Below are 13,692 nucleotides of genomic sequence, written 5' to 3' on the forward strand. Positions count from 1 at the left end.
AAGATAGGTTATTTGTGAGAAAAAATAGCAAACTCCTAAAAAATATTCAATATATAAATGGTCAATGTCATGATTATCAATTCTTTATTGAAGTTAAAATATTTTTTCTTTTTACAGTTTATTTCACATTTGTGACTATGATGTTGATTAAAAATAGTTATATTTTTCTGTACGGATTATTCTATGAAATTTGTGTGACAATTTAATATTACTTAGGAAAGAAATGATGAAAAATAACAATTTTTTCTTTGGTTGAAGTGAGACGAGTTTTGTATAATTACCGGTATATTTTTGTGAACATATTTTTTACGGTTATTAGTTTAATTATAAGTAATTTTGTGTGGTTAAATAAACCATACTTTTTTTAAAAATAAATAACATAATTTTGACCAAAAAAATGATTCTTGATGAAAAAAATTAACATAATATATGTGTTGAATTTGAAATAATATTTTTTTGTTAAGCAAATCAGTTAATCTGTTTTGTGATTAATGTGTTATATTTTTCACTTCTCATACAAACTTTATAGTTCATCAATTTTGTTAAATAGTTTGATTATATTTTATTGACGCATAGAGTCATTATCATCCGATTAAGGATGCAAAGGAACAGAATTTGGAGATTAGTGGGGAGGGACAATGAGATTGCATCGAAATTGGAGGATATTGTAAAAGTAGCTGAAGACTACTTTTGCGATATTTTTACTTCTTCTTGTTCGGCTGATCTGAATCCATACTTAGAGGATTTGGAGCCTAAAATTACAGCTTCCATGAACCGTAGGCTCCAAAGGCCAGTAACTATGGACAAGGTCAAAAGAGTTACATTTAGGTAGCGTTTGTTTTCGGGGGCAGGACACGGAGACATGGACAACACTTGTTTAAAAAGTGTTTGGAAGCAGAGACATGGACAGTGGACATATTGTGGACATATTGTCTCCGAGACAGTTTTTTATACTTTTGTGTCCACTCTTTCACGAAGAACAATGATGGACACGGAATTTGGAAGAGTGGACACGGACAATTTTATAAATTTTGTTTTCCTTTTTTTCCACTATTACCCCCTTCTTATTTTTCCTATTGCGTTGTTCAGAGATACTTTTTTCTTCCTGTTCTTCCTCTATCTCTTTCTTTTCCAAGTACTCTCTCCTTTCTGTAGAATTTTTTATTGGGGGTAGATAATTCTTTTCTTTTTATCGTTTTCCTTCAATACCATTTTAACCTTATATTATATTATTTGATTTGTAATAAAAATAATAACAAAAATAATTAATCTTAAAACTTTTGAAAGATAAATATTTTTTTTGTTAATCTTAACCATATGTATTCCTACATATTAATAATAAATTTTAAAATAAAATAATTATATTTATAAATTTTATTTTAATATAAATACTAATATATTTTTTTATTAAAATTTTTTGCCTCTTCAAATATTTTTTTCAAGTTCCGTCTGTACTCCTACATACTCTCATTTTTTATTAAATTAATTTGTATTGATGTAGAAAATTTGAAATCATAGGGCTATTTTAGTCATTTCATATAATATTTTAGTCTTGTCCATATGTATCCAAACATAATACTAGACATTACATTAGTGTCTTGTCCATAGTATCCAAACACAATACACAAAAGATAATTTTTAGTGTCTCCGTCCTATTGTCTCCGTTTCAGTGTCATGTTCTGTCATGTCTCTAAAAACAAACGCAGTCTTAGTGTTCATGCTCAGAGTGTTCCTGGTGATGACAGGTTTACAGCTAAGTTTTTTCACTTTTTCTGGAATATAGTTGGAGGTGACGTTTTTAAGGCAGTGAGAAGTTTCTTTCACAGTGGCAGAATTCTAAAAAACTTCAATCATACTCAAATTTGTTTGATTCCAAAGGTGTTAGATGCTAGTGACATGACTCAGGTACGACCGATCAGTTTGTCTTCAGTTATGTATGAAATTATTTCTAAAGTTATGGTGCACCAATTACAAGGTATTATGAATAAAATTATAAGCCCAAATCAGAGTGCGTTTCTCAAAGGTAGACTCATTTCAGATAATATTCTAATTGCCCACGAATGTATACACTATTTGAAAAATAAGAGAAGTGGGACAGAGTATGAGATGGCTATTAAACTAGACATGAGCAAAGCTTATGATAGGGTTGAATGGAATTTTTATGGTATATTATGGATAAGCTGGGCTTTGATGCTAAATGGATTAACTGGACTAAGGAATTGGTAACTGTTTCTTACTCTGTCGTTGTGGAAGGTCAACCTTTTGGCTATTTTAGGCCAAATAGGGGCATCCGACAGGGTGACCCCCTATCTCCATATCTCTTTTTTTTTTGTGCAGAAGGGCTTTCCTTCTTGCTACACAAGGCAGAGCAAAACAAATTAATTCAAGGAGTTCAAGTTAATCGGAGATGCCAAACAGTTAATCACCTTTTGTTTGCTGATGATTCAATCCTTTTTTGCAAGAGCGCACTTAATACAATCCAAAATATTCTAGAATTGCTAGAGATCTATGAGGGTTTCAGTGGGCAAAAAGTCAATTTGAATAAGTCGGCTATCTTTTTCAGTCACAACACATCTCAGAACACAAGACTAGCAGTTGCTCAGACACTAAATATTGAACATATCGGAGCACAAGACAAATACCTGGGACTGTCCTCTATAGTTCAAAAATCAAAGAAAGCAACCTTTGGAGCTATCAAGGATAAAGTTCAGAAGAGGGTTATGGGTTGGAAAAGAAGTCTATTGTCATCAGGTGGCAGACACACGCTATTGAGAGCGGTGGAGGGGGGTGATTCCTATTTATACACTCTCTTGTTTCAAGCTCCCGGACACGCTGTTGACTGAGATTCATAGCATGCTCTCGCAATTTTGGTGGGGTCAAAAAGGCGCAGAACGAAGAATGGTTTGGATTAAATGGGACACAATGACGAGATCGAAGAAAGATGGAGGGCTGGGGATCAAGGACCTAAGGCGCAAAATTTAGATTTATTGGGCAAGCAATGTTAGCGTCTAATGAAATACCCTAATTCTACTCTATCAAGAATGCTCAAAGCTAAATATTTCAGATATACAGATTTTCTACATGCAGAGATAAGAAGCGTACCGTCGTGGGGCTGGAGAAGTGTTCTTGAAGGGCGCAAGGTGATCGAGAAAGGCTTGTTATGGAAAATAAGCTCTGGCACTAATGTTCGCATCTTCCATGACCCTTGGCTCCCACCACCAGTGCCCCTTAATGTCCCTCAAAATGCACTCACAATCCCGCCAAATCTGCAAGTGTATTACGTTAGTGCGTTACTAAATCCTGATAGAAGATGGAATAGAAATCTGATTGAGTCGATTTTTTCAGTTGATATATGAAATAAAATTTTCTCAATCAAACCAACAGAGGAGGAGGATGAAGTTAATTGATGTTGGACAAAATCTGGTATATATGAAGTTGGGTCAGGATACAAAATTGTTTATGGATTCTTTCATTCTCCTACTTCGTTGAGGCCCCAGAACATACACAACAGAGTCTGGAATAGCATTTGAGAGTTGAAATTACCACATAAAATTAAGATTTTTCTATGGAAAAGTCTTCATGAAAAGCTTCCGGTGTTGCAACAAGTTCACAGCCGGTTCGCATCCACTCCTGCCACTTGTTCAAGATGCATGTTGAAGGCTGAATTAATTTCTCATACTTTGTTCCAATGCCCTCTGTCTTCAATAATATGGAGCCTAAGCTTAATAACCCCTGACCTATGGATGAGAGAAGAAGAAACATTTTTCAATTAGTGGCAACGAGTCTTATCCTGGGCAGCGGCTCAATTCGACGGTAGACAAAAGACCCTCCTCATAGCGGCGCTGTGTTGGAGCACTTGGAAAGTGAGGAATCGGTGTGTTTTTGAGAAGGTAATAAGCCCAGCACCAGAGATAGTGAAAGAAACCAGCAATTTAGTGCGTGAACTCGTGAGCCATACCTGATAGATGCTGCTAATTTTCTTTACTCTTACTTTACTCTTCTTTAAGCTCTTAGTCTTTCAGTCACAGTTGGTGATAAATGGGAATACCCAATTCTTTTGTACTTCCTTATGAAAATACTTTTATTTTATACTAATAAAATAACATTTATCTTTGGGAAAAAAGGTAGCATTTGTTTTGAGGTACTGAGACAGAGACTGAGAGACTGAGACTCAGTATCGTGTTTGTTAGTTCAGAGACTGGTACTAAAATTTCTCTCTGTCTCTAAAATTTCAGTATTTCAGTACCTCCAAAAAGTAGGGACACAGGGGACTGAAATTTTTAGAGATGGAGACTGAAATTTTAATAACATTTTATACCTAAAATACTTTCATTTCAATTAATTAATTCCAATTTTACCTTTGTGCAAATTAAATTAGAGTTTCATTCTTATTTCAGTTCCTGTCTCCCATTTTGCACCAAACAGAATACTGAGATTTATTTCAATCACTGTCTCTTAGTCTCTATCTCTCAGTCTCCGTCTTTCCATCTCTATCTCTCCATCAAATGCTACCTAAGAGTATTAAAATAAGTGTATCTGTATATAAACAATTGTCGTAATGTTTTTTTTTTCCCATTGAATTTGAAACTATTATTTCACTTTGTTGTTAATATAAAATTTATAATTAAATGCAATTTTTTATAAAGTGAATATGAATTTAAAAACAAGTTATGTAGGTCAAAAATATGTAATAAATTAATAATTAAATATATCTTAGAAATTATTGAAATTGTCATAGCTCCATTTTATAAAGTATTAAGTAATATTCATTACAGTAAATTATACTTTTAAAAATTAATATGTGATTTGAACTTTAAGATTCAACTCTTCCGTACAACGCACGGGGTCATTAAACTAGTATCTTTGTAAAACAATAGCATTTAATAGAATTTGGGGGAAAAAAAAAGAGTATTGAACAAGGAAAAGTATGAGAAGCCAATGGAATAAATATAAGTTAGATGTTAACATAGAATTTAGAAATAGGTTAAATGAGTTAGGTGAGAATATATAACACCTAATAATTAAAGCTGCGTTTAGAAGAAAGATTGAGACTGAGAGACAGAAATCAAGAGACAGAGACTAAATCAAAATTTTGTATTATAATATACAGAACTAAATTATATCTCAATACGGAAAAGCTCTGCATCCATGTATTTTTTACATGGTTGTTAACCAAGTAATTTCCTTCACACGCGCGTCTCCTACCCCTCACTCGTTTGTCATACACGCGCTACATATAACGTGCTGCAACCTAAAGTTTTGCTCAATATAAACCTTCTGCTACAACGTAATTCTCCTCCTTCTTCTTCTCTGCTCGCGTTCTTTTTTATCGATCTGCATTGCCTTCGTCGTTCTTCTCGGGTCGCGTTCATCTTCTCGTTTTCTTATTTCGATCTGGTTGCATTTATCTTCTTCCTATTCTTCTTCGTTTTCTTCTTCGATCTGCACTTATGAATCGAAACAATAAATTACTCAACTTCAAATCAGGAGAGCAATTTGGATTACTCTTCTGAAACGAATCAAACTGACAAAGTTGGGATTATTCAATTTTGAATCGAATTGAATGAAATACAATTGCTAATTTGAATTGAATTAAATGGACGGAGGTGTACTGAATTGAATTGATAATATGTAAATTGTAGGAAGAGTTATTTGAATTTGATTTTATATAATGGATTATGTTTCGTTCACTCAGTATTATACAATTGTTTCACCATAAGTACTGTGTTCGGTTCACCATGAGTACTGTGATCGGTTCACCATGAGTACTGTGATCGGTTCATTCTACACTATTCAAAATTCTTCTTCCTCACCTTCTACTGCTTCTTCACCAGAGAGAGAAGGAGGAAAAGACAAAAAAAATACAGCAGCAACAACAACAAAAGAATGACGATAAAGAGAAAACACGTGAAGAAAAAGGAACACGAAAAAAGAAGAGAAGGAGGAACGCGAAGAAGAAGAAGACGCTCTGTGTGTAAACGAGCGTAAAAAGAAGAAGAAGAAGAAGCGCGAGAAGCGTTGGGCAAGAACGATTTCGTGTGTGTTGGGCATGTGTATTTCACGTTTCATTTAATGGTATTAGATTTTTTTGGTGTTGGACCAACTTGGTTACATAGTTACATGGATGTGTAGCATTCTGTAAATCTAAAAGGTTCCAATCCATCAATACCGCCAGATGCACCATCTTTGAATCAATGATCAAACACATATTATACCTATCATAAATCTAAAGTTGATTTTCCATTTTCAGTTGTTATATGCTTTTTTTCTTTCTTTTTTGGAATATCCTTTGGATCAAAGTTTCAGATTTTACCATCATGCAGAGGTGAAAGTGGAGCTATAGCGGCAGAAAGAAACCCCTTACTTTCCACTATTTGTGCTGTTCTTGATGGCGTTCATAGTTTTCTCAACCCTTCATAGTGAGTACAGCATTCACCAAATCTATGATAACAAGTTGATATAATTTTTCATGCTAAAAAAGAACAATGGAGGATCTTATTGAAGTCATAAAATGAAAGGCTTCTCATATTTGATATAGAATGGGAAAAGAAGAAGAGGAATAGACAACAACAAAAAAAAAGAGGAGGGAAAAGAAAACCAAAAGCAAAGAAGAAGAATGGGAACGTGGATAATTTTGGAAATAATATTACTAAGATTTCAGCCTCCTATATGTCCAAAATGTTGAAGAGACTGAAATTTTAATTTCAATCTCTACTACCAAACATAATATTGAGTCTCAGTCCTCTTCATTTTCAATCTTTGAAAACAAACACTACATAAAAGTGTATCTGCAATGCACCTTTCATCATAAATCAAATCATACAATCCTAACATTAAAAAACTACCAAAATTTTTTAAGCCCCTTTTACTAATTCTAATTTTTAGGGGTGTATGCAGATCGGATCAGATCGTATATGACCGAAAATTCGATCCGATCCACACAATTTTCATCGGATCGGATATGATATTCGCGCTTTTTTAGTGTCGGATCCGATCCGATCCGCAAATGCCTTCTCTTTTTAATCATATTTCTATGTAAAAAATTCAATAAAAATATTTCTTTCTTACTTTTAACTTAAAATATTTTTAATCAAACTTTTTCTAAATAACAAAAATAAAATAATACAATATATGAATAATAATTACTAACTAAAACATACAAACAAGTAAATATAATACCAAAAATATATATTTATTTATTTTTTAATTATTATAGTGCGGATCTGCGGATCCGCGGATCGGATATGCGGATGTAGAGTAGATATCCGCGATCCGATCTGTAAAGGGTGCGGATCGGATCGTATATGCAATTTTCGGATCGGATGCGGATATTTACCGCAGATTTGCGGATACGATCCGATCCATGAACACCCCTACTAATTTTATTCCTAAATCCAATTCATTTCTAACCCTTGGTCAACTCCAATCTACTGCCACAAAGTGATAAATTTTGCTTTTGACTCTCGATGCCATGTGAGAAGAAAGAAAAAGATGAAAAACATGAAAAGTCTAGACTACATGATGAAGATTAGTTTATACAAGCATGATGAAATATATGCATATAAATTACATTATATAATATACAATTAACTATCATATCATTAACTGATTCTATAAGATCCTAAATACACTTAATGAAAGAATCTAACAACCTTGTTACCTTAAACTGCTATTTCTGTATTCCTTACTCTCAGTTCTCACCCAATTATGCAGTTGAAGTGCCAGCAGAATCTTTCATCTTAATAACTGATTCATGCTCTGCTGCAAATGACAATACAGTCGACAAGAGCTCCTCTCTAGATGGTAGCTGTTCTGAAGATGAAGGAGAAACCAGACGCATAAATGGCGACGGTGTTGCTGCGGAAATTTGAAAAGAATCAGATGCCCCTCTTGCCTCTTGGACTGGTTTACTTTCGTTGTTATCCACATCAGAGCTACCTTGTAAACCAGTTGAAGCATCATTCATTGAAGCTTTTCCGGGAAAACTCAATTTTATACTTTCTGCCACAGATTGATTTTTATCAGAAATCTCACTGGAGACAGTCTGTGGTACCCTTTCTTTTGTTGCATCTTTTAAGGATGAACTAGTATGATCAAGCAAACTGAAACCTATATTCCGGAGCAAATCAATACTATTTTCCCCATTTACAAGGGAGTTAATAGAACTCTTAAAACTGCACACATGATCTTTTCCAAAAGCAAGAAAGTTAATTCCCTTTGGAATCCTAGCTGGCAATTTCTTTGGAATTTCCAAATTGATGTCAGAATGAACTCTTGGAGGATTGATTAAATGGTTTTGTTGGATAGAACTACAGCCATGAATGTTAGCTGGCATGTTGGAATTTGTGTTTCCTGAAAAGTGTGGAGATTTCATTCCTGGTTTGCGAATCCTTGAAGGTGTAGCAAAATCTTCCTTGGCTGGTGACTGTATCAATAAAGCCCATTTTAAGTGAGAATAATTATAATTATAATAATACACATACATGCATCTGAAAATAGTCAAAATACCGATTGATAACTATTGAGATTCAAAAACGAGAAAGGCTTTTAAAATGCGTGTATCAACTACATAGGAGAGGCTAAATTATATAGCCACTAAGTATTAAACAATGAAATATATATATGAATATACAGTTTCACTAAAAACATAATGTAAGAAACCACAATTACAGAGAATAGAAGTAGTATAGTATCATTCAGACTGATGAGTCTAGAATCTCAGATCACAGTTGAAGAGAAGATAGAAGAGAATTAGAAACAAGCAAAGGGAAACAGGGCACTCTCTCCCACTTCCTGATTCTGCTTAACTACAAAACTGTCCCTGAACCTCTTAAGCTTATATACCTGCTTCTCTTTGGGAAATTTTCTTCAAAGCTAACACATAATGCACAACCTAATTATCCTAATTATATATGCTAACAATAACCTTTGTATTTGGATTGAAAACACAAGCATTTTACAGGAAATAATATAGAGTGGATGTGGTACCTGGTGCGAAAACAAGCATGCATCACCTCTGACACAAAAACCTCCGGACACAAAGTTAACACAAGGATACTTGGAGAGTTGATGATCAAAAGGGCAGTCATCCCCTTTCATGCAGGAGTGACGAGCGAAAAAGGAGCATGGCTGCAATTTCAAAATCAATATCGTTCAACAGCAGTTAGAAAGTCTAGTTCACAGGAGATTTCTCAAGTCCTGAAATGTCTTGATGAAAAATCAATAGATAGTAACTTATAGATAAGAAAAGTACCTTTGATTTGGTAGAAGGCACTGTATCATGTGAAAAATGGCACTTGTCACCCTGCCAAATTTTTGTATCAGATGAAGCAAAGGATGCGAAAATAATATGATAATTTTGAATATAAAAATATAGTATGTATTGCATGAATTAAAAAAATATAGTACTCATAAAACAATGACACAGACATGTTACGGCACAAATTTACAATCGTTCATGTCAATTCATGTCACATATAAAAAAAATACTGGAAATATGAAAATTTTACAGAATTTCTAACTCAACTTTCTAATATAGAAATCTTGCATAACAAAACATCTATTTCATCGTAGGATTTTGTTATCATGTTGTTGTAATGTGTTTACCGTTAGTCCCAAATATAAATGAACTTCGAATAGGTCACCATGTTATAAGAAATGAATATTCAACTACCATCTAGGATCACAGTTAATTATAGTATCAAAACACACATAAAATTTTCCCATGCTCTCATACAAAGTTCGGACAGTAAAATATGAAAAAAAAAAATGAAAGTGGAAATAACTCTATGCAAGTATAAGGGGGGAAAACATTTTAATATTTTATAGTTACACAACAAACCTTATAGCATCTTCCAAGAAGAAAATGGCGACAATAAGAGATAGTTTTTGGTTTCTGTTGTACTAGAGACAACTTCAACCTTTTAACACCAAGTTGTTTGTTCTTTTCTGCCCGTTTTTTCCGCTTTTTTTCCTACATAATGAAGTTCAAGAAAGAATGGGATCAGTCACATGTTAGAAAAACAGGTTTATGAATTATTCTATCCAAATAATGTAAAATTGACTAACATTGAGTTGACATAAAAGGATGGGAACTCAATATATCAGAAGAATACCTTCTTTTTTGCTTTCTTTTCCGCAGAACCAGGGCCATGCTTTTTCTTACAGCTGACATCAACCTTCTGTTGATGAAAAAATTAAATAAAAAAGAAAACTGAACAACCATACTCTTAAACCAATACAAGTGCCTATTAATCTACCTTTTTTATTTATTTTATTCATTTATTGTTAATGTGTAAAATAGTAATCAATATGAGAATAATCAAGATGGCAAGATCTTTAATGTCAATGGTATTGGATTCAAATCCTTTTTATATATAGATATAGAGAATATCAGTTTTAAATTAATAATGCTTAATATCCTAAATAGTTTCAAAATAAATCAACAAAGTTCATATGAGATTCGTTATTGCCAGTGAAAACTAAGAAATTAATTGACATAATCTATAAATATACGCAATGATTGTCATTTAAATACCATAGAAGTAAGTTTAAGCAATAATGTACCCAGGTCAAGATCATACCTCTGATGCAGCAGGGTTTCCATGATCCTTGTCAGAGTCCTCTTCCAATATGCATTTGTGCAAGACTTGATTTTGAACATAATTTATTGGCATGTCAGTAACCAGTTTCCTACCTATTTCTTTGCCTAAACCTTCCTTTTTTGTATTCCCCATATTAATACTTTTGGGGTTCTGAACCTCATCAATTTTCGTTTGAGGAATAAAGGAATCTGCAGTAGGCATGCCAAATGAACTACAATCCACTCCAAAGTCTCCAACAAGTTCTCCCTCTTCTATGTCTTCATTTTCAATCTGAATATTTGAAGAAATAGATGCATTGTTTGCACAAGTTGACTTTTCTAAATTCCTTTCATTTTTCATTTCATATTTATCTTCCAAAGAAACATGCAATCCTTGAGTAACCATTAAGTCACATTGCTCTACCTTCTCAACTTCACCTTCTTTAGAATTCGGAAGAGAACCCGTTACAGCACAAACCATTTCCATTTCACTCCCCTCTCTCCCGTGGTTTATACTAGATATACCGGTTACCAATGCAGAAGTTTGTTCTTGTGCTGATGTTGACAACTCAACTCCTAAGCATTGATTAAAGTTTTCAGAGGGAAGTTGATCAAGCGGGCCTTGTACTTGCATCTCACCTGCATTACCACATTTTTTGACATCAGAATGCGGGAATTCATCATTCTCGAATCGGTAATCCATCGGCTCAACTGCCCTGCTGCCGTTCTGTTCCTCGCCTAACCCTGCACTCAAAGAGATTAAACCACTATCACAAATGATATTTTGTGTTCCATTCACAACCAGTTCCAACTCGTCCATTATCCTTTGTTGCTCTTTATCTGCATCGTTACACCTGTCCTGCAGCAGTGTCCTCGAAGTATCCTCAACTTCCTCTATTCCCATCATCTCCTCTATATCACCCAAAACAATATCATTAACAACACACACCCTGCCCTTGTTTCCAGTCCCTTCAACAGTCTCGTCAAACTCCTGTATGCTTTCGATCGGGACAGCATCCTTGGGATGTATAAAATCAGAACCAACAAATTCAGAGAACTCGGGTCCCTTCTCCTTTTTCTCTGCCTTCTTTCTACCATTGCCATTATCTTGGAAAAGAAATAACCATAATTTAAAACAAATATGATAGAGGCAAATAAATCTAAAAAAGTGTATAAATTGTACATCAAAGTATAAACATCAAAAGAAAGTTTCTAAAATTCTTCTTATTTCTTTTTCAATTCATTTTATAATGTTTACCATCAAGAGAGAAATTATTGAGTTTGAATAACTAATAACATATTAAAGATGATGACTAAATATTATTATTAGATTAAAAGCTCAATTATGTCTGTGATTAGTTTGTTAATTGTGCAAGAAATTAAACTAATCAAAAAACTGACCCAAAAGATAAGAAAACAGGCCCAACAAACTAATAAAGCCCAAAGTGATGAAAAGTCTGGATGGCTAGTATAAGGCCCACATATACTCAAGTTCAAGGAAATATTTATAAATTACAACAAATTTTCATCGGAAACAAAAAAATACTTCATGCCTCAATTGATGAATTAAGCCCATGTTCATAACATCCAAGTCCATTCACTTATTTGGTAATCTAATTCCTTGTATTTTAATTAGTTGCTGACTAAAGAATGGAACCCCACTTTTATTTGAACCATTCCACCACCCCACCGAACCAAATTCTTTCTTTTCTCTCTTCTCTCTCTTTTCTATCACTCACGTGAAACTCTGAAGCAAAACAAGAAAAAGGAGAAGTTTTGATTAGGGCTAAATCAAAGTACAAAAAATAGACTACCAATTTTAATAAAAAAAAGAAGGAAGTCAAAGAAGTCAGGGCTTCAAGCAAAGATCACATACTACGGTTACATTGGAGAAAGATTTTCATTTTTGTGCAACATTAAAACTTGTAGAAGAAAATCTCCTCTTTGAATACACTGAATCGAAAAGCTCAAGAATTTGAAAGTTTTGAAGTTTTGCAAGAAATCAATAGTCAAAAAAGTTACTTAGAGGCAAAGCACAAATGAAAGGCTCAGATTCTTGAAGCAAGATGAGAAAAGATGAAAAAAAAGAAACAAGGTATAGATGCATGTACTGTTAAATTATTGCTGCTACTCTATTCTGCGCCACTGTTGCTGCTGACTTTTGGGGAGAAAAAGTCAAATGTACTGAAGAAATGTTTCAATCTTTAGAAACTTTACTCCTCTATTAAAGGAGTAAACGGCAAAGAATTAGAGCAAGGAGTGAGAGCACAAAATTTTGGTTCCCATAATTTATAGAGTTATTCATTCTTCTCTTTCATAGTTCTCAATTGAATATTTTGTTTTCTCAGTTTTATCTTTCTTTGTTTCAATGAAAAAAGGCATTATAGTGAGGAAGGTAAGAAAAAGCCATTGAAAGGAAAAAGGAAAAAAGAATTAGACTTGGAGAAAAACTAATGTTTATTTCAGAAATTCTTTGTATGTATTTTTGTTTTGTTTTTATGATCTTGAGGAGATTCCCTTACTAAGTTGAGTAAACACTTAGTGATTGAAAAACTAAGGTGAGTTCCTAGTCAAATCTGGCTTAGGTAGAAGTTGGGTTATTCTAGATAGGATTGGGTTAAATATTAGGAAAATTGGTTAATGTAATCTTGATTACAGATAGTGAAAATTCTATCATTATTGTGATAGAGACTGGATGTAAGCTACATTACACTAGGTAGCTGAATTAGGATATATGGCCTTGTCACTTCTCTTTTTCTTCTCTGATTCTAGTTTTATATTTTAGGAGACAAAACAAAATTATCTACTGCTTATTCGATTCCGTTATACTTCACATCTATATATCTTGCACTCAGTTTTGTTTGGATTCCTCCTTCGTCAAGAAATAAAATAAAAGTATCTCCTATTTTTCTACACGAGGTGATTGAACAAAATATGTAAAATACATCAATTTTAAAGAACAAGTAAGTAAAATTAAAAGAGGTCTAAATTCAACCCTTATTCTCTAAGCCACTTATATCTATTACATGTCGTCTATAATATCTTATTTAATATGTCATCAATTTATATAAATTTAAATTAATCTTTATATGTATAGATATGAGTTATAT

At 33.4% G+C, this 13,692-nt stretch overlaps 1 protein-coding gene across 1 annotated transcript in view; it reads right to left on the reverse strand.

Annotated features, from left to right (window-relative positions):
* The window catches only part of LOC107615152 (zinc finger CCCH domain-containing protein 65-like), an 8,576-nt gene continuing 2,589 nt past the window's right edge, over positions 7,706 to 13,692 (reverse strand). The window contains exons 2-7 of the mRNA XM_021111761.1: positions 10,584 to 11,742; positions 10,116 to 10,181; positions 9,842 to 9,973; positions 9,254 to 9,304; positions 8,989 to 9,129; positions 7,706 to 8,425 (exon numbers count right to left, since the gene is read on the reverse strand). Of these exons, the coding sequence (XP_020967420.1) occupies positions 7,706 to 8,425; positions 8,989 to 9,129; positions 9,254 to 9,304; positions 9,842 to 9,973; positions 10,116 to 10,181; positions 10,584 to 11,742 (2,269 nt within the window). The remainder of the gene's footprint in view (positions 8,426 to 8,988; positions 9,130 to 9,253; positions 9,305 to 9,841; positions 9,974 to 10,115; positions 10,182 to 10,583; positions 11,743 to 13,692) is intronic.

The sequence above is a fragment of the Arachis ipaensis genome, chromosome B09 (genome assembly GCF_000816755.2).
Source record: "Arachis ipaensis cultivar K30076 chromosome B09, Araip1.1, whole genome shotgun sequence".
Taxonomy (NCBI): domain Eukaryota; kingdom Viridiplantae; phylum Streptophyta; class Magnoliopsida; order Fabales; family Fabaceae; genus Arachis; species Arachis ipaensis.